The following is a 22,247-nucleotide window of genomic DNA, read 5'->3' as shown; positions in this document are numbered from 1 at the left end:
AGATTCAAATATGTGTCAACACAGAACTAACGAACACAGTAATATATGGGACTGCGCAAGGCGTGTTATCCCATGTGAGGCAGCTCTTATTTATGCTACACAACTCGTCCATTCATGTTTATATTCATTGATCCCACTTGTATTTTATTTATAAGTAATATCTTTTATAAATCAACAAATCTATTCTCAAACCTGTATTTACCCAGGCCTTTCCTGAATCTAAACGTCCAGTTTCTACCCATTGTTTCGTGCTTTACTTTGTCTTCCTATAAACTATGAGTTCCGCCCTCTCCCTTGTTCTTGCCAATCACTATACAGAGTATTTGAACCTCTTCTTCCCACTGTTGATACTCGTCCCTCTCCCTGGTTTGGCTATGTTGATGACAGTTTTGTTTTATGGGCTCATAACCGTCTTTTTCTAGCCTTTCCTCTCCTCTCTTAACAATCTGGCTCCTCCTATCAATTTCTAAGTATAATTGTAATCTAATTCCATCCTTCCTTTCCTAGACGTTCAAGTTCACAGCTCTGTGTCCGGTTTGTCTTTCTCTGTGTGCCCCAATCTTAAGCACAATGGTACATATATTTACTTCATTTCCTACCATCCACTTTGTCAAGAAAAGTGTTCTTGTCTCTCTTCCTCCGCGTCCAACACATCAGTGACCTTCAGTTTTTTATTCTGAAATTTCTATTATTTACAAGTCTTTCTCTCGCCTTGGTTACCTTTTACATTTTATCAACTTTGCCCATTATCAAGCTAAAGGAAATTTCTTTCATCTTAAACCTGTTTCAACACTAGTAGTACAGTCCACTACGGGCTCACCATTGCCCGTGCTACTTGGAACTTTTTGTTCCGAGTAGCAAATCTTTAACAACAACAACAAACTAGTATCACTATGTTCTGCCTTCCTTTCATATCTGAACTAAAAAAAAAATCACTAATACCCTCCGTCCTCTTGATGTAAAGCTCACCTGTCAACAAAAATTAAGTGTTGTTAAAAGTGCTTCAGACTTTTACTGTAAAGTTATGTTGAGAAACTGAACAACACTTGGAATTTATATTAGAAACTATAATAATAATTGTTTACTGACTAAACGTTATAATAATAATTGTTTACTGACTAAACGTTATAATAATAATTGTTTACTGACTAAACGTTATAATAATAATTGTTTACTGACTAAACGTTATAATAATAATTGTTTACTGACTAAACGTTATAATAATAATTGTTTACTGACTAAACGTTATAATAATAATTGTTTACTGACTAAACGTTATAATAATAATTGTTTACTGACTAAACGTTATAATAATAATTGTTTACTGACTAAACGTTATAATAATAATTGTTTACTGACTAAACGTTATAATAATAATTGTTTACTGACTAAACGTTATAATAATAATTGTTTACTGACTAAACGTTATAATAATAATTGTTTACTGACTACACGTTATAATAATAATTAAGTCAAGAAGACACTTACGTAAACTCTCTTGGTGTTGTAGACTGGCAAGACTGTTGTGAAGAGACCATCTGGTGCTGTGGTCATGTTGGTGCAGCGACCAGCTGCACACACCTCCATGGGGACACCACCTGCCGGAGTGCCGTCTGGCTTCTCAGCCCTCACCTACAACATGTTAAAGAAGTTCTGGAGGTTTAGATATTATGCAGACGAGGAGTCACAATAACGTGGTTGAAATATGTTGACCAAACCCCACACTAGAAAGTGAAGGGACGACGACGTTTCGGTCTATCCTGGACCATTCTCAAGTCGATTGTGAAGAGACCATCACAATCGACTTTACATACTAATTTTATTAAGTTAGCAGTTTCTTAGATGCCGTCACTGGCATCCCTGATGACTAGCTTAGTCCTGGAAGACTGTAGGTTCCCAGGACAGTGTTCTGCTGTATGGCTAAACACCATATATTTTTTTAAGTTTATATTTTACACGCGATAGATTATTTGGTCTTGGAATTGTAAACAAGTTGATACTTGATGAGTCAGTAAGATCACAAAGTATCTAGGAAAATCGACACAGAACTTGACGTAAGAGTTATCAAGTATATACAATAATTACCATCTCCTGTTGAGTTATCACAATGATCTGTATCTTAACGTAACATAATTAACAATTAATGCTTATCCTAAGTAAAATAACAGTGAATAATGGCTGATTGCTATGTAAGTATGTATGAAAAAGGCACCAAGTCTCGAAGACTGTTCTGCAAGCCTGTCGGCTGAACAGTAAAACACTCCTGGATATTGTTCATGATGCAAATGTGCAAAAACAAAACAAAAAACAAGACGATTGAAGTAAACAAAATAAAATTCGCTGTGGATTTTATCGAGGGACAAGACACACGAGGTACATTTGTAAACAAGATTTCCAATAATTTTTAAAATCAGCCTGGACAATAAGGCAGGTGTGTCCCATTAGTGTACACGAGTTATGAGTGTGATCGATATGCCACCTTACCTCAGCTGTTTCCTATCAGCTATGTTAGTAAGAGGAAGACTCAGGTTAAAGATCACATATAATTGTACACAAATATGTGATAATGTTTGTATATTTGGGCAGCAGGCGTTACTTTAAGCATATTTGGTTAAATATGACCGCAATGTTGGCGTTGTTAATCTAAAAGTGCTAGTTTTTTTATGCTTCTAACTTATTTTCTCTTCGTCAGTGCCAAGGAGAGCATTCTTAAGGAATTAATAAACAAGGAGCAATTTCGGATTAAATACACAGGTTTAAGGGGATGAATTGAAGCCTTAGGTAATCTCCTTCGACGCCACTGTTGCCGCCTGCAACAGTGGCGTCGGAGGTGTATGGGGGCAATGAAACGTAGGGTAAGGAATAGGGGAATAAGGCAAGAGTAAGGGAAAAGGGGCAATCATATATTGGGTAAGGCGTTGCATAGGACTAGTACTCTCTGTGGGCGGTAAGAATCCGGTAGAGATGTGGTAGTTACCCCGTGATGTAGGTGAGTTCTGCATCTAAGTGTTGCCAGGGAAGCGAAGTAGTTATTCAATATATTTATAAGTGATTTTTTCTCTCATTTTAGTATAGCTGCCAGGATTTGTAGTCGTCTTAGGTCAGTGGTCGACTCCAGGATTTTTGTATTGTCAACTAGCAAGATCCTAGGGAGTGTTGTGTTATGTTCACTATGAATTGAACCCGAAGTAAGTAAGTAATTATCAAAAGAAGGCACCAGACATCCCGAGAAAGTCTCAACACCTGTCCCTCACGGATCACGTACCCGGCAGCCGGGACAAGGGTCCCCCCCCCCTGACCAGGGGAACCGCAGGGGATGCAGGCACGGCATCGTCCCCGCCACCGGGCACAGGAGCCGAGGACCCCTGGCGCACATCCCTTCTCAGCACCATGACAAGATCCTGATCATCAGGGAAAACTTCGCACTGCGGGGATCCAATAGCAATAGACACAGGAGGTGGGGGCACAGGAAGCAACTCGGAGCCCCTCACAGCCCCGTCACCGACGGCGGGGGACGCCGGAGCACCATACTTTTCCACCTCCTCCCAAGGCTGACCACGATGGGGAGACACACTCTGAACCCGCTTCGATCATATCGAGACAGGCCGCCGGTAGTTCGAGTTATCACTCCCATCTTCCTGCACCACAACAGAACTCTCCGGCAGGTGTGCTTGTAAAGCACGACCCCCGAGAACCACAGCTTTAACAACCGGGGCCACCGGACCACACACTGCAGGAGACAACCCCTCGCAGACAGCCAGAGCGACAGGAGACACCGTATCCTGGGACATAGTAGGCAGATGCGGCTGAGACGGGGCGGGGTGTGGCAGCTGGGGCAGGGATGGTCGTGGCGGGGCCACACTAACCTCCACGTCAACACCCACATCTGCACCCAGACGAGCCGCAGGATCCGACACCGGAGCAGCAGACAGTAGGGAATCAACACACAAATCCCAGCACCCATTGACGGGTCTGAGGTCGACAACGGAGGAGAATCCTCCCAGAACAGGTTAATAGGAGTGACCCCGGTGGACCTCACACCCTGCAGCCTGGTGGCCCTGTAGGTCACATTTGAAACACATCTGGAGCTGGCCCGTATGAAACAAACATAGAGGGAAACGTAACAGCATGATGGAGGACAGTATATGATCCCTGAGGCGCATGGTGAGAGTGCTCCACCATTAACAAGAAGAGGGAAAGTGTTCCGATCATAGCACGTGACGAGATCACGGTAAACCACTGAAGAGCCAAACTTCACAATCGCACGTCCCCCGGCAAGCAGCTACACACCACACAGCCTCCAAAGAAACACGTAACATGTTCAAAATCACCACTTCTACTGCTTGGTAGGAAGTATTACTGGAAAATTCCAGGCCTGACGACAGGTGGCACAGGCTTCCCCATACTGCAGGCCGACACGGCCACTTTCAAGTCACGCCAGCAGCCACACCAAGGCCCGCACATCATGCCGGGTTGTCAACAAACCCCACACCGGCCAAGTAACAACTGGATAGGCAAAGAGAAGCGTCCTGCTCGCCACACCACCCAGCGCCGGACTGACGTGCTGTCAAACTGATCTCAAACGTTGTCGTTCTGGATTAAGTGATACTGTATGTCGTGTCTATGTTCACACTACGTACTGATATTCGTCATCCCAATGTTATCCCTGTGTCAACATTTCTTAATATTCTTTTGGTACTTGATGACTGAATTATTTAATTATCTATATTTATTGTGTTTAAGTTGATGTACAGTAATATTAACAGCTATTATTTATCTATTGCTCAGTCATTTCATTAACTGGTTAGTATGAACGTGTCAGTCTATTATTCTTGCTGGCGGAGTTAATAGTTTAGGGTTATCTTGAGGTTATCTTGAGATGATTTCGGGGCTTTTAAGTGTCCCCGCGGCCCGGTCCTCGACCAGGCCTCCACCCCCAGGAAGCAGCCCGTGACAGCTGGCTAACACCCAGGTACCTATTTACTGCTAGGTAACAGGGGCATAGGATGAAAGAAACTCTGCCCATTGTTTCTCGCCGGCGCCTGGGATCGAACCCAGGACCACAGGATCACAAGTCCAGTGTGCTGTCCGCTCGGCCGACCGGCTCCTTATTATATAATATAGGGTTATAATAGTTTTAATAGTTATAATAGTTATTATATAATATAGGGTTATATAATATAAATATAGGGTTATAATAGTTTTGGGTTAAAAACTTTAAATAATGACGTAAACGATTTTTTTTGTTATACACGTGTGTGATCACATTTACACACACAGGTGACACGTCCAACAGTCTAGTCGTGTCCATCTCCCAGTAGCAACAGTCTTGTCGTGTCCATCTCCCAGTAGCAACAGTCTTGTCGTGTCCATCTCCCAATAGCATCAGTCTTGTCGTGTCCATCTCCCAGTAGCAACAGTCTTGTCGTGTCCATCTCCCAATAGCATCAGTCTTGTCGTGTCCATCTCCCAGTAGCAACAGTCTTGTCGTGTCCATCCCCCAGTAGCAACAGTCTTGTCGTGTCCATCCACCAGTAGCAACAATAGGCGGTGTTGAACGCCCAGAAGATGGAAATCAATGAACTATAAAATGTGTTGCACAGCAAGCCAAATCGACAATATTTAGTGAATAATAAAACATGAACATAAATTTGTTCTAACACATTTTTACAATTATAATTACCAACCTTGAGGGAGTAAGGAAGGTTCGGCTTCATGTAAGCGTCTTCGTAGATAGTTTTGAAGGTCACGGCGTTTCGGGTGATGGAGACTGAGGCGTCCTTTTTAATTTCCACTCCAGTACCTTCCTCAGTGACGATGGCCGAGGCCTTGAGACTGTACACGTCGCAGTCAATGATCCTCAGCTCCGATGCCTGCACCTCCACCTCCTTACACCCGGAGATCTGCAATGAGAACCTTTCTTGTATATTGTGTCGGTGTCTGCAGGAATACACCACTTATCACAGTATACCCCATTAATTTACGTAACCCTTTAGTTTACATAACCCATTAGTTTATGTAACCCATTAGTTTATGTAACCCATTAGTTTATGTAACCCATTAGCTTATGTAACACATTAGTTTACGTAACTTTTTAGTTTATGTAACCTAGCTATTAGTTTATGTAACCCATTACTTTACATAACCAATTAGTTTATATAACCCATTAGTTTACGTAACCCATTAGTTTATGTAACCTATTAGTTTATGAAACGCATTAGTATATGTAACCCATTAGTTTATGTAACCCATTAGTTTATGTAACCCATTAGTTTATGTAACCCATTAGTTTATGTAACCCATTAGCTTATATAACCCATTAGTTTACGTAACCCATTAGTTTATGTAACCCTTTAGGTTATGAAACCCATTAGTTTATGTAACCCATTACTTTACAAAACCAATTAGTTTATATAGCCCATTAGTTTACGTAACCCATTACTTTATGTAACCTATTAGTTCATGTAACCCATTAGTTTATGTAACCCATTAGATTATATAAACCCATAAGTTTATGTAACCCATTAGTTTAAGTGAACCCATTAGTTTCTGTAACCCATTAGTTTATGTAACCTATTAGTTGATGTAAACCCATTAGTTTATGTAACCTATTAGTTTACACAAACCCATTAGTTTATGTGAACCCATTAGTTAATGTAACCCATAAAATTTATGTAAACCCATTAGTTTATGTAACCCCATTAGTTTATATCAACCCATTAGTTTATGTAACCCCATGAGTTTATATCAACCCATTAGTTCATGTGAACCCATTAGTTTCTGTAACCTATTAGTTTACATAACCCCATTAGTTTACATGAATCATTAGTTTATGTAAAACATACGTTTACATAAACCAATTAGTTTATATGAACTATTAGTTTATGTAACCCATTAGTTTACATAAACCCATTAGCATACATAACCCATTAGTATATGTAACCCATTTAGTTTATGGAAACCATTAATTTATGTAACCCATTAGTTTACATAGCCCATTAGTATATGTAACTCAATAGCTTATGTAACCCATTAGTTTACATAGCCCATTAGTCTATGTAAGCCATTAGTTTATATAAACCCAATAGTTTATATAAACCATTAATTTATGTAATCCATTAGTTTACTTAACCCATTAGTTTATGTAAAATCTTCAGCATTTGCACAGGATTAAGAATACTTGTGTGGAAATCACAGTAACTCTGCGGTACTCACAGTAGCACGGAGGTACTCACAGTAACACTGAGGTACTCACAGTAACACTGAGGTACTCAAAGTAACACTGAGGTACTCACAGTAACACTGCGGTACTCACAGTAACAAAGAGGTACTCACAGTAACACTGAGGTGCTCACAGTAACACTGAGGTACTCACAGTAACACTGAGGTACTCACAGTAACACTGTGGTACTCACAGTAACACTGAGGTACTCACAGTAACACTGCGGTACTCACAGTAACACTGAGGTACTCACAGTAACACTGAGGTACTCACAGTAACACTGAGGTACTCACAGTAACACTGAGGTGTTCACAGTAACCCTGAGGTACTCACAGTAACACTGAGGTACTCACTGTAACACTGAGGTACTCACCATAACTCTGAGGTACTCACAGTAACACTGAGGTACTCACAGTAACACTGAGGTACTCACAGTAACACTGTGGTACGCACCGTAACACTGAGTTACTCACCGTAACACTGAGGTACTCACAGTAACACTGAGGTACTCACAGTAACACTGAGGTACTCACAGTAACACTGAGGTACTCACAGTAACACTGAGGTACTCACAGTAACACTGTGGTACTCACCGTAACACTGAGTTACTCACCGTAACACTGAGGTACTCACAGTAACACTGAGGTACTCACAGTAACACTGAGGTACTCACAGTAACACTGAGGTACTCACAGTAACACTGAGGTACTCACAGTAACACTGAGGTACTCACAGTAACACTGAGGTACTCAAAGTAACACTGAGGTACTCACAGTAACACTGCGGTACTCACAGTAACACAGAGGTACTCACAGTAACACTGAGGTACTCACAGTAACACTGAGGTACTCACAGTAACACTGAGGTACTCACAGTAACGCTGTGGTACTCACAGTAACACTGAGGTACTCACAGTAACACTGCGGTACTCACAGTAACACTGAGGTACTCACAGTTACACTGAGGTACTCACAGTAACACTGAGGAACTCACAGTAACACTGTGGTACTCACAGTAACACTGAGGTACTCACAGTAACACTGCGGTACTCACAGTAACACTGAGGTACTCACACTAACACTGAGGTACTCACAGTAACACTGAGGTACTCACAGTAACACTGAGGTACTCACCGTAACACTGAGGTACTCACCGTAACACTGAGTTACTCCCCGTAACACTGAGGTACTCAAAGTAACACTGAGGTACTCACAGTAACACTGAGGTACTCACAGTAACACTGAGGTACTCAAAGTAACACTGAGGTACTCACAGTAACACTGCGGTACTCACAGTAACACAGAGGTACTCACAGTAACACTGAGGTACTCACAGTAACACTGAGGTACTCACAGTAACACTGAGGTACTCACAGTAACACTGTGGTACTCACAGTAACACTGAGGTACTCACAGTAACACTGCGGTACTCACAGTAACACTGAGGTACTTACAGTAACACTGCGGTACTCACAGTAACACTGAGGTACTCACAGTAACACTGAGGTACTCACAGTAACACTGAGGTACTCACAGTAACACTGAGGTACTCACCGTAACACTGAGGTACTCACCGTAACACTGAGTTACTCACCGTAACACTGAGGTACTCACAGTAACACTGAGGTACTCACCGTAACACTGAGGTACTCACCGTAACGTTGTTGGTGACGTCCACCTTGCACTTCCTTCTCTGGGTGTTGTCCAGAGTCAGTGACAGGTTGCCCTTAACCGGTTGTCCGAAGGTGTAGCTGTAAACAACCATGACAGGTTAGACACGCACCAGGAGGCTCTCACGGACACGTGCACAACAGTAAACAGCCACGCACTAGGAGGCTCTCACGGACACGTGCACAACAGTAAACAGACACGCACCAGGAGGCTCTCACGGACACGTGCACAACAGTAAACAGACACGCACCAGGAGGCTCTCACGGACACGTGCACAACAGTAAACAGACACCCACCAGGAGGCTCTCACGGACACGTGCACAACAGTAAACAGACACGCACCAGGAGGCTCTCACGGACACGTGCACAACAGTAAACAGACACCCACCAGGAGGCTCTCACGGACACGTGCACAACAGTAAACAGACACGCACTAGGAGGCTCTCACGGACACGTGCACAACAGTAAACAGACACGCACCAGGAGGCTCTCACGGACACGTGCACAACAGTAAACAGTAACGCACTAGGAGGCTCTCACGGACACGTGCCCAACAGTAAACAGACACGCACCAGGAGGCTTTTACGGACACGTGCACAACAGTAAACAGACACGCACCAGGAGGCTCTCACGGACACGTGCACAACAGTAAACAGCCACGCACCAGGAATGTCTCACGGACACGTGCACAACAGTAAACAGACACGCACCAGGAGGCTCTCACGGACACGTGCATAACAGTAAACAGCCACGCACCAGGAGGCTCTCACGGACACGTGCCCAACAGTAAGCAGACACGCACCAGGAGGCTCTCACGGACACGTGCACAACAGTAAACAGCCACGCACCAGGAGGCTCTCACGGACACGTGCCCAACAGCAAACAGACACGCACCAGGAGGCTCTCACGGACACGTACACAACAGTAAACGGAAATCAGTGACCACCATTAGTGCACTATACATATTTCTACCATTTATATATTCCCTGCAGTATATACCCTGCAATATATACCCTGTAATATATAACCTGTAATATATTCCCTACATATATATACCCTGCAATATATACCCCTGCAATATATACCCTGTAATATATACCCTGCAATATATACCCTGCAATATATACTCCTGCAATATATACCCTGCAATATATACCCTGCAATATATACCCCTGCAATATATACCCTGCAATATATACCCTGCAATATATATATACCCTGCAATATATACCCTGCAATATATACCCCTGCAATATATACCCTGCAATATATACCCCTGCAATATATACCCCTGCAATGTATATCCTACAATATATACCCCTGCAATATATACCCCTGCAATATATACCCTGCAATATATACCCTGCAATATATACCCTGCAATATTCCCCTGTAATATTCCCTGCAATATATACCCTGCAATATATCCTGCAATATATATACCCTGCAATATATACCTTGCAATATATACCATGCAATATATACCTTGCAATGTATGCCCTGCAATATATACCCTGCATAATATACCGTGCAATATATCCTGCAATATATACCCTGCAATATATACCTTGCAATATATACCTTGCAATATATACCCTGCAATATATACCCTGCAATATATACCCTGCAATATATACCCTGCAATATATACCCTGCAATATATACCCTGCAATATATACCCTGCAGTCGGTGATGTGCTCTACCCCCGTGGCCCTAGAGTAGGTAGAGCCCTATACCCCCGTGACCCTAGAGTAGGTAGAGCCCTATACTTCCGTGACCCTAGAGTAGGTAGAGTCCTATACACCCGTGACCCTAGAGTAGGTAGAGCCCTATACCCCCGTGACCCTAGAGTAGGTAGAGCCCTATACACCCGTGACCCTAGAGTAGGTAGAGCCCTATACCCCCGTGACCCTAGAGTAGGTAGAGCCCTATACCCCCGTGGCCCTAGACAATTATAAGTTATTATATACAATCAATTTCAGGGATTTTAAACCGAATTTGAGTAATGCGTGTGTGAAGGAAGGGGAGATGAGGAAGAGGAGATAAGGAAGAAGGGATGATGAAGAAGAGATGATCAAAAGGAGATGAGGTCGAAGAGAGGAGGAAGAGGAGACGTGTGAAGGAAGAGATGTGGAAGGGGAGATAAGGAAGAGGGGATGAGGAAGAAGAGATGAGGACTGAGCTACAAACTTCTGGAGAATAACTCACATCTGAGGCGAGTTACCTGCCGCCCTCATATGAATGTTTTAATGATTAGCACAATATAAAATAGTCAGGAAATACGTGCCTCACTTTAATAACATTTTTGTGGTTTTACTTAAACAGTTCAGTGTTCAGTGAATTACGTTAATGTTCTAGCAGTTACACAACTACTGGGCTCTGAAACTCTTCACATTAACCTTCAGATAACATTGACTACTTTCGGAAACCTTTGATCCCAAAATGTAACCTAAACTATATGGAGTTGTTTATCAAGTGTGAGAGTAGTGGGTGGGTGGTGTTGGGCCGGTGGGGTGGGGGGGCTCACTTGGCGCACACGGTGAAGGTGAAGGCTTCGTCAGTGCCCAGGATGTAGGCGGGAGGCTTGAGCACCACCTCGTAGCGAGGCAGCACGAACTCCTCCACCTTGAAGGTCACACTCTGCTGTTGGCCCCGGGGCGTCTTCACGAACAGCGTGTACAATCCCTGACAAAAATGGTCGGATTAGCTACATCAAATATTTTGACACATTAAACATTTTTTTTTATCATTATTCAAGAATCAGTAATAAATAATTCCTAGTGATGAGGAGCAAGTTATTAAGTATCATCAGTCAACAGCAAGATATTTTTGTTGTTTGTTAGTGACCAAAATGTGACATAATAAATCAAAACCACGATAAGGTGGTACTGAATTTACCCGAGGTCCAAAGTTTCTAGTGGTCTTGATGAGGCCAGGAAGTAGGCGGCTTGTCAAAGGTTCCTGAATTATTCCCAGATTCTTTTCAACTGAATTAATGACTCCGCATTTACGGCTTCGACAAGTAGATGATATCATGGACTTTTTATCTAAGATGAAAATCATCTCTTGTTTTGTGTCCTCCAGAGAACACTGTTAGGTCTCATGATGATGCACTTTGTGAGTTATATTACACATTTTAATAATGTGGTCAGGATTATTATACTACAAATTGTTTAGTATTCTAAAAGTTCCACTGAGATCCGGCCAGTCATGTCCGGTGTGTAGTGTTGTTAGTCCTACTCTGGCCCTCAACCGTTCCTGGAACGACTTGTTCAGTTGAACAACCACTTTCCTGTCCTTCAAATTAACGTTTCGTTTGACTATTCACAAGGTCTTGTTGACATTTTTACCGCAGCGTCTACTTGTTGAGCAACTGTCAGTGACTGGTGGATCATAAGGCCTAGGTGCTTCTCTTCATCAATCTCCACCATGTTCGTCTTGTTGATATGGTAGTTATAGTGTATATTGATATGCTCTGCAAGCACCGTCTTAAATTTGTAATATTAAATCGCCTTGCAAGGAATTAACCTTTTTTTTGCTTCCCACTTTATCACAGATTCTAATGTCATCTTTAAATTTGGTTTCTAATGTACTCTTCTATATCGTGTTATATATTACAAGAAGAGTTGGTCCCAGGATGGAACCTTGCGGTGCTACACTTGGCATTCTGAACTATATTTATATCCACCTGAGACAACCTCTTGCCTTCCTTGTATTTTTTTTTATCCAATCAAATGTTTTACCATATATCCTACGTGGAGAGAGTCTTTCATGTGGTCAATTATCTAAAGCTTTAGAGAAGTCCACGTACACTATATCTGCTGTTCTGCACTTGGGCCTCAGCTAACATCTTAGTTTACTCGTGTTTCTTCAGGAAAGACGCAAGTTACCCTTCAAGAGCCGCAGTTACTTGGTTCATCCTCCAAGTGAATGGTATGTTTATGTCCCCAGAAGTGTGGATGACAATATTATTCCTGCAGGTCTCTGTCCAGGGTAAACACAGTCACCACAACCACAGGTTGTTCAGCCAGCAGCAGAAGGAAGCCCTCTCCCGCCCCCAGGACGATAGACCAGAGCCCCCAGGACGGTGTACCAGAGCCCCCAGGGTGGTGTACCAGAGCCCCCAGGACGGTGTACCAGAGCCCCCAGGACGGTGCACCAGAGCCCCCAGGACGGTGTACCAGAGCCCCAAAGACGGTGTACCAGGGCCCCCAGGACGGTGTACCAGAGCGCCCAGGGCGGTGTACCAGAGCCCCCAGGACGGTGTACCAGAGCCCCCAGGACGGTGTACCAGAGCCCCCAGGACTGTGTACCAGAGCCCCCAGGATGGTGTACCAGAGCCCCCAGGACGGTGTACCAGAGCCCTCAGGACGGTGTACCAGAGCCCCCAGGACGGTGTACCAGAGCCCCCAGGACGGTGTACCAGAGCCCCCAGGGCGGTGGACCAGAGCCACCAGGGCGGTGTACCAGAGACCCCAGGACGGTGTACCAGAGCCCCCTGGACGGTGTACCAGAGACCCCAGGACGGTGTACCAGAGCCCCCAGGGCGGTGGACCAGAGCCCCCAGGGCGGTGTACCAGAGACCCCAGGACGGTGTACCAGAGCTCCCGGGACGGTGTACCAGAGCCCCCAGGACGGTGTACCAGAGTCCACAGGACGGTGTACCAGAGCCCCCAGGACTGTGCACCAGAGCCCCCAGGACGGTGTACCAGAGCCCCCAGGACGGTGTACCAGAGCCCCCAGGACGGTGCACCAGAGCCCCCAGGACGGTGTACCAGAGCCCCCAGGGCAGTGTACCAGAGCCCCCAGGACGGTGCACCAGAGCCCCCAGGGCGGTGTACTAGAGCCCCCAGGACGGTGTACCAGAGCCCCCAGGACGGTGCACCAGAGCCCCCAGGACGGTGTACCAGAGCCCCCAGGACGGTGTACCAAAGCCCCCAGGACGGTGTACCAGAGCCCCCAGGACGGTGTACCAGAGCCCCCAGGACGGTGTACCAGAGCCCCCAGGACGGTGTACCAGAGCCCCCAGGACGGTGTACCAGAGCCCCCAGGACGATAGACCAGAGCCCCCAGGACGGTGTACCAGAGCCCCCAGGACGGTGTATTAGAGCCCCCAGGACGGTGTACCAGTGCCCCCAGGACAGTGTACCAGAGCCCCCAGGACGGGGTACCAGAGCCCCCAGGATGGTGTACCAGAGCCCCCAGGACGGTGCACCAGAGCCCCCAAGACAGTGTACCAGAGCCCCCAGGACGGTGAACCAGAGCCCCCAGGACGGTGTACCAGAGCCCCCAGGACGGTGTACCAGAGCCCCCAGGACAGTGTACCAGAACCCCCAGGACGGTGTACCAGAGCCCCCAGGACGGTGTACCAAAGCCCCCAGGACTGTGCACCAGAGCCCCCAGGACAGTGTACCAGAGCCCCCAGGCTGGTGCGCCAGAGCCCCTCACCAGAGCCCCCAGGATGGTGCACCAGAGCCCCCAGGAAAGTGTACCAGAGCCCCCAGGACTGTGCACCAGAGCCCCCAGGACAGTGTACCAGAGCCCCTCATCAGAGCCCCCAGGACGGTGCACCAGAGCCCCCAGGACGTTGCACCAGAGCCCCCTGGACTGTGCACCAGAGGCCCCAGGACTGTGCACCAGAGCCCCCAGGACTGTGCACCAGAGCCCCCAGGACGTTGCACCAGAGCCCCCAGGACTGTGCACCAGAGCCCCCAGGACTGTGCACCAGAGCCCCCAGGACTGAGTACCAGAGCCCCCAGGACGTTGCACCAGAGCCCCCAGGACTGTGCACCAGAGCCCCCAGGACTGTGCACCAGAGCCCCCAGGACGTTGCCCCAGAGCCCCCAGGACGTTGCACCAGAGCCCCCAGGACTGTGCACCAGAGCCCCCAGGACTGTGCACCAGAGCCCCCAGGACTGTGCACCAGAGCCCCCAGGACTGAGCACCAGAGCCCCAAGGACTGTGCACCAGAGCCCCCAGGACTGTGCACCAGAGCCCCCTGGACTGTGCACCAGAGCTCCCAGGACTGTGCACCAGAGCCCCCAGGACTGTGCACCAGAGCCCCCAGGACAGTGCACCAGAGCCCCCAGGACTGTGCACCAGAGCCCCCAGGACTGTGCACCAGAGCCCCCAGGACTGTGCACCAGAGTCCCTCACCACGTCAAGTGAGCACCAATGAGCCCAGTCCTACTTAACCAGACCACAATAACGTTCCACTGTGAGAAGCGAGGTTTATTACAATAATATTTTTCTCATTTTGTAAACATACTCACCAAAACTATATTACTTCATTGTGTGTTGTATTTTCGTCTCGTGTTCTTATCCTTTATTACCACAAGTGTGTCTCACCTTCTCGGGCTCGTCAGCGAGGTCGAAGTCGAGGTGGACGAGGCCGGCGGTGTTGTCGACGTTCTTCCACTGGGCGACGCGGGTGCCGGCAGGCGTCTGCACCCAGACCTCCGGGTACTGCCGGGGACACCAACACATTACTTGTCAGACCTCATGCAGTGGTCAAACATTTAGCCCTTCACTCACTACTTAATAAAATTATGAGAGATACTGGTTAAAATGGATTGAGATATCTCTCTCTCTCTCTCTCTCTCTCTCTCTCTCTCTCTCTCTCTCTCTCTCTCTCTCCCCAGACCACGGAAGAAGAATTGAAACAGGAATTTCCTTAAGTACTTTCGTATTAATACATCTTCAGAAGGAGTGATTTACAGGTCAAGAAGTGGACATATATAGGCAGAAAAGAATGGTGGAGTGAGGTGAGGTACAATGACAAATGAATGGGAATTAGGTGGACACAAATATGAGCCGCATAAGAACTGCAGAAGGCCTATTGGCCCATACGAGGCATCTCCTATTCATACCCACCAATAGACCCACACATGGATAATAATAGCATAAGATAGTAAATATTTACAATGAATTAGTGAGTCAAATGAGTATCAATGATCCTACTCAAATCGCCCTCTAATTGATCTATCAAAAATGGATCCAAGTTATATAAACCACTGCTAACGTTCAAATTACTTTCTTATGTAATCTGTGTCAGAGCAGATTCAATTATGTTCCTGTTATAAGTGCTTTTACAATTCATTATTGAAGAAGCCATCTCCCAATCAATTTGGTGAGCATCTGCTGACAGATGAACAAACAAAGCATTAGACAATTGGCCGTGTCTTACAGAGTATTTATTTTGCGAAATTCTACATTTCAAATTTTTAGATGTTTGCCCAACATAGAATTTATTACAGTCTTTACAATGTATTATATATATGACACAATTATCACTACGAGGACTGTTTCTAACTAATAGCTTACCAACAGTATTTTCGTAGCTAAACAATACATGTATATAAAAAAGTTTCAAGGCCTTTACAATATTCTCAAACACAGAGAAATATGGTAAACATAACACATTCTTTGGGCGAATATATTTTTCTGCATATATTATTATAATATGTACGACGTGCTTTGCTACGGCAAACTTCCAAAAAACTCAGTTGGTAACAAAGCTTGGGACCAATCGAATCAATATTCTTAAACTCTTCATCTAAGAATTCTGGACTCACAACTCGAAGAGCTCTTAGATACATTGAAGAAAAAATATATTTTTTTTTCACATTGTATCTATGCCTTGAAAAATAATGAACATAAGATAAATTATTCGTAGGTTTTCTGTAGATATTAAACTTTAGTGAAAAAATTTCTCTGTGAATAAGTACATCTAGGAATGGCAAACATTTATCAATTTCAGTCTCCACAGTAAATTTTATAGCGGTGATTTGATCATTAAATTTGGCTACAAATTCGTCTGTGTTTACATCTTTAGGCCATATACACAAAATATCATCAACATATCTAAACCATGGAATGATTCCAGGGGTAATTTTTGAGACAAATTTCTTTTCGAAGAATTCCATGTTCAAGTTTGAAAGCAATGGCGATAAAGGATTCCCCATTGCCATTCCAAAAGTCTGTAAATAATTCTCATTATTAAAGGTAAATGTACATTCTTTAATGCACAACTTAACAAGATTGACAATAATATCAGCAGAAAGAGGTAAAATATGATTCATTAGTTCACGAGCAAGATAATCAAGAATATCGTCAACCGGTACCTTTGTAAACAAAGAACAAACGTCAAAACTGATTAACTTTACATCAGGAGTGACAGGAATACTATTAAATTTGTTAACTAATTCAAGAGAATTAGTCAAATGAGAAGAGGCAATAGTTCCTAACAATGGGGACAAGATTTTGGTGAGCCATTTAGAAAGCTTGTAAGAAATGGATCCCACGGAACTGGTCAGTAGAGACGTTGAGGTAACTCACCGGGTCAGTAGAGACGTTGAGGTAACTCACCGGCTCAGTAGAGACGTTGAGGTAACCCACTGGGTCAGTAGAGACATAGTGGTAACTCACCGGGTCAGTAGAGACGCTGAGGTAACTCACCGGTTCAGTAGAGCCGCTGAGGTAACTCACCGGGTTAGTAGAGACGCTGAGGTAACTCACCGGATTAGTAGAGACGCTGAGGTATCTCACCGGGTCAGTAGAGACGCTGAGATAACTCACCGGGTCAGCAGAGACGCTGAGGTAACTCACCGGGTCAGTATAGAGATTGAGGTAACTCACTGGGTCAGTAGAGACGTAGTGGTAACTCACCGGTTCAGTAGAGCCGCTGAGGTAACTCACCGGGTTAGTACAGACGCTGAGGTAACTCACCGAGTTAGTAGAGACGCTGAGGTAACTCACCGGGTCAGTATAGAGATTGAGGTAACTCACCGGGTCAGCAGAGACGCTGAGGTAACTCACTGGGTTAGTAGAGACGCTGAGGTAACTCACCGGGTCAGTAGAGACGCTGAGGTAACTCACCGGGTCAGCAGAGACGCTGAGGTAACTCACCGGGTCAGTAGAGACGCTGAGGTAACTCACCGGGTCAGTAGAGACGCTGAGGTAACTCACCGGGTCAGTAGAGACGCTGAGGTAACTCACCGGGTCAGTAGAGACGCTGAGGTCACTCACCAGGTTAGTAGAGGCTCTGAGGTAACTCACCGGGTCAGGTAGAGACACTGAGGTAACTCACCGGGTCAGCAGAGACGCTGAGGTAACTCACCTGGTTAGTAGAGACGCTGAGGTAACTCACCGGGTCAGTAGAGACGCTGAGGTAACTCACCGGGTCAGGTAGAGGTTGAGGTAACTCACCGGCTCAGTAGAGACGCTGAGGTAACTCACCGGGTCAGTATAGAGATTGAGGTAACTCACCGGGTCAGCAGAGACGCTGAGGTAACTCACTGGGTCAGTAGAGACGCTGAGGTAACTCACCGGGTCAGTAGAGACGCTGAGGTAACTCACCGGGTCAGCAGAGACGCTGAGGTAACTCACCGGGTCAGTTGAGACGCTGAGGTAACTCACCGGGTCAGTAGAGACGCTGAGGTAACTCACCGGGTCAGTAGAGACGCTGAGGTAACTCACCGGGTCAGTAGAGACGCTGAGATAACTCACCGGGTCAGCAGACGCGCTGAGGTAACTCACCGGGTCAGTATAGAGATTGAGGTAACTCACTGGGTCAGTAGAGACGTAGTGGTAACTCACCGGTTCAGTAGAACCGCTGAGGTAACTCACCGGGTTAGTACAGACGCTGAGGTAACTCACCGAGTTAGTAGAGACGCTGAGGTAACTCACCGGGTCAGTATAGAGATTGAGGTAACTCACCGGGTCAGCAGAGACGCTGAGGTAACTCACTGGGTTAGTAGAGACGCTGAGGTAACTCACCGGGTCAGTAGAGACGCTGAGGTAACTCACCGGGTCAGCAGAGACGCTGAGGTAACTCACCGGGTCAGTAGAGACGCTGAGGTAACTCACCGGGTCAGTAGAGACGCTGAGGTAACTCACCGGGTCAGTAGAGACGCTGAGGTAACTCACCGGGTCAGTAGAGACGCTGAGGTCACTCACCAGGTTAGTAGAGGCTCTGAGGTAACTCACCGGGTCAGGTAGAGACACTGAGGTAACTCACCGGGTCAGCAGAGACGCTGAGGTAACTCACCTGGTTAGTAGAGACGCTGAGGTAACTCACCGGGTCAGTAGAGACGCTGAGGTAACTCACCGGGTCAGGTAGAGGTTGAGGTAACTCACCGGCTCAGTAGAGACGCTGAGGTAACTCACCGGGTCAGTATAGAGATTGAGGTAACTCACCGGGTCAGCAGAGACGCTGAGGTAACTCACTGGGTCAGTAGAGACGCTGAGGTAACTCACCGGGTCAGTAGAGACGCTGAGGTAACTCACCGGGTCAGCAGAGACGCTGAGGTAACTCACCGGGTCAGTTGAGACGCTGAGGTAACTCACCGGGTCAGTAGAGACGCTGAGGTAACTCACCGGGTCAGTAGAGACGCTGAGGTAACTCACCGGGTCAGTAGAGACGCTGAGGTAACTCACCAGGTTAGTAGAGACGCTGAGGTAACTCACCGGGTCAGGTAGAGACACTGAGGTAACTCACCGGGTCAGCAGAGACGCTGAGGTAACTCACCTGGTTAGTAGAGACGCTGAGGTAACTCACCGGGTCAGTAGAGACGCTGAGGTAACTCACCGGGTCAGGTAGAGGTTGAGGTAACTCACCGGCTCAGTAGAGACGCTGAGGTAACTCACCGGGTCAGTATAGAGATTGAGGTAACTCACCGGGTCAGCAGAGACGCTGAGGTAACTCACTGGGTTAGTAGAGACGCTGAGGTAACTCACCGGGTCAGTAGAGACGCTGAGGTAACTCACCGGGTCAGCAGAGACGCTGAGGTAACTCACCGGGTCAGTAGAGACGCTGAGGTAACTCACCGGGTCAGTAGAGACGCTGAGGTAACTCACCGGGTCAGTAGAGACGCTGAGGTAACTCACCGGGTCAGTAGAGACGCTGAGGTAACTCACCAGGTTAGTAGAGGCTCTGAGGTAACTCACCGGGTCAGGTAGAGACACTGAGGTAACTCACCAGGTCAGCAGAGACGCTGAGGTAACTCACCTGGTTAGTAGAGACGCTGAGGTAACTCACCGGGTCAGTAGAGACGCTGAGGTAACTCACCGGGTCAGGTAGAGGTTGAGGTAACTCACCGGCTCAGTAGAGACGCTGAGGTAACTCACCGGGTCAGTATAGAGATTGAGGTAACTCACCGGGTCAGCAGAGACGCTGAGGTAACTCACTGGGTCAGTAGAGACGCTGAGGTAACTCACCGGGTCAGTAGAGACGCTGAGGTAACTCACCGGGTCAGCAGAGACGCTGAGGTAACTCACCGGGTCAGTAGAGACGCTGAGGTAACTCACCGGGTCAGTAGAGACGCTGAGGTAACTCACCGGGTCAGTAGAGACGCTGAGGTAACTCACCGGGTCAGTAGAGACGCTGAGGTAACTCACCAGGTTAGTAGAGACGCTGAGGTAACTCACCGGGTCAGGTAGAGACACTGAGGTAACTCACCGGGTCAGCAGAGACGCTGAGGTAACTCACCTGGTAGAGACGCTGAGGTAACTCACCGGATCAGTAGAGACGCTGAGGTAACTCACCGGGTCAGGTAGAGGTTGAGGTAACTCACCGGCTCAGTAGAGACGCTGAGGTAACTCACCGGGTCAGTATAGAGATTGAGGTAACTCACCGGGTCAGCAGAGACGCTGAGGTAACTCACTGGGTCAGTAGAGACGCTGAGGTAACTCACCGGGTCAGTAGAGACGCTGAGGTAACTCACCGGGTCAGCAGAGACGCTGAGGTAACTCACCGGGTCAGTAGAGACGCTGAGGTAACTCACCGGGTCAGTAGAGACGCTGAGGTAACTCACCGGGTCAGTAGAGACGCTGAGGTTACTCACCGGGTCAGTAGAGACGCTGAGGTAACTCACCAGGTTAGTAGAGACGCTGAGGTAACTCACTGGGTCAGGTAGAGACACTGAGGTAACTCACCGGGTCAGCAGAGACGCTGAGGTAACTCACCTGGTTAGTAGAGACGCTGAGGTAACTCACCGGGTCAGTAGAGACGCTGAGGTAACTCACCGGGTCAGGTAGAAGTTGAGGTAACTCACCGGCTCAGTAGAGACGCTGAGGTAACTCACCGGGTCAGTGGAGACGCTGAAGTAGCTCACCGGGTCAGGTAGAGAGGTTGAGGTAACTCACCAGGTCAGTAGAGACGCTGAGGTAACTCACTGGGTCAGTAGAGACGCTGAGGTAACTCACCGGGTCAGTAGAGACGTTGAGGTAACTCACCGGGTCAGTAGAGACGCTGAGGTAACTCACCGGGTCAGTAGAGACGCTGAGGTAAGGTCCGGTGAGAGTAAGGATCCTGAACTTGACATTCTGGCTGGGCTCGTACAGGTACTTGTCCGTCTGGACGAAGGTGATGTCGCTGGTGCTCTTGAGGGTGAGAGAAACGGTGCGGGTGAGCTTGGCGCCGCCCACCACGCCCGCCACGTGTAGTGAGTGGGTGTACACCGAGGAACTCGGCACCGACACGTCGTAGCACGAACCTGTCCTTCCTGGAACACGGAACAGTAACTCTAGTTGTTATATATATATATATATATATATATATATATATATATATATATATATATATATATATATATATATATATATATATATATATATATGTCGTATCTAGTAGCCAGAACGCACTTCTCGGCCTACTATGCAAGGCCCGATTTGCCTAATAAGCTAAGTTTTCATGAATTAATTGGTTTTCGACTACCTAACCTACCTAACCTAACCTAACCTAACTTTTTCGGCTACCTAATCTAACCTAACCTATAAAGATAGGTTAGGTTAGGTTAGGTAGGGTTGGTTAGGTTCGGTCATATATCTACATTTACTTTAGCTCTAATAAAAAATTTTTTACCTCATACATAATGAAATGGGTAGCTTTATCATTTCATAAGAAAAAAAATTGAGAAAATATATTAATTCATGAAAACTTGGCTTATTAGGCAAATCGGGCCTTGCATAGTAGGCTGAGAAGTGCGTTCTGGCTACTAGGTACGACATATATATATATGTATACATATATAAATATATATATATATATATATATATATATATATATATATATATATATATATATATATATATATATATATATATATATATATATATATATATATATATATATATATATATATATGTATATATATATATATATTTTACAGGAACTTCTTTTCCACAGCTCATAAAACGGAGGAAAGGGGTCCTGAAAGATATTGTTAATAGAAACGTTATCCCTACAGACAAAAATCAGAGGATACAACTGACGATTTACTATAAAACCAGAAAAACGGCCAGCCTACTCATGAGAAACTCTCCAGACACAAAACAGAACGCTTTAAAAGAGACTA

The 22,247-nt window shown here is 46.1% G+C and overlaps 2 protein-coding genes across 2 annotated transcripts in view; one reads left to right on the top strand and one right to left on the bottom strand.

Annotated features, from left to right (window-relative positions):
- LOC123751416 (alpha-2-macroglobulin-like) overlaps positions 1 to 22,247 on the top strand; it is a 622,101-nt gene that overhangs the window by 207,697 nt on the left and 392,157 nt on the right.
- Positions 1 to 22,247, bottom strand: part of LOC138349720 (alpha-1-inhibitor 3-like) — a 259,543-nt gene that overhangs the window by 206,561 nt on the left and 30,735 nt on the right. The window contains exons 3-8 of the mRNA XM_069314610.1: positions 21,157 to 21,395; positions 15,241 to 15,357; positions 11,420 to 11,577; positions 8,876 to 8,972; positions 5,688 to 5,903; positions 1,489 to 1,632 (exon numbers count right to left, since the gene is read on the bottom strand). Coding sequence (XP_069170711.1) covers positions 1,489 to 1,632; positions 5,688 to 5,903; positions 8,876 to 8,972; positions 11,420 to 11,577; positions 15,241 to 15,357; positions 21,157 to 21,395 — 971 coding nt within the window. The remainder of the gene's footprint in view (positions 1 to 1,488; positions 1,633 to 5,687; positions 5,904 to 8,875; positions 8,973 to 11,419; positions 11,578 to 15,240; positions 15,358 to 21,156; positions 21,396 to 22,247) is intronic.

Source organism: Procambarus clarkii, chromosome 79 (assembly GCF_040958095.1).
Source record: "Procambarus clarkii isolate CNS0578487 chromosome 79, FALCON_Pclarkii_2.0, whole genome shotgun sequence".
Taxonomy (NCBI): domain Eukaryota; kingdom Metazoa; phylum Arthropoda; class Malacostraca; order Decapoda; family Cambaridae; genus Procambarus; species Procambarus clarkii.
This window is presented reverse-complemented; position numbering and strand designations above follow the sequence as displayed.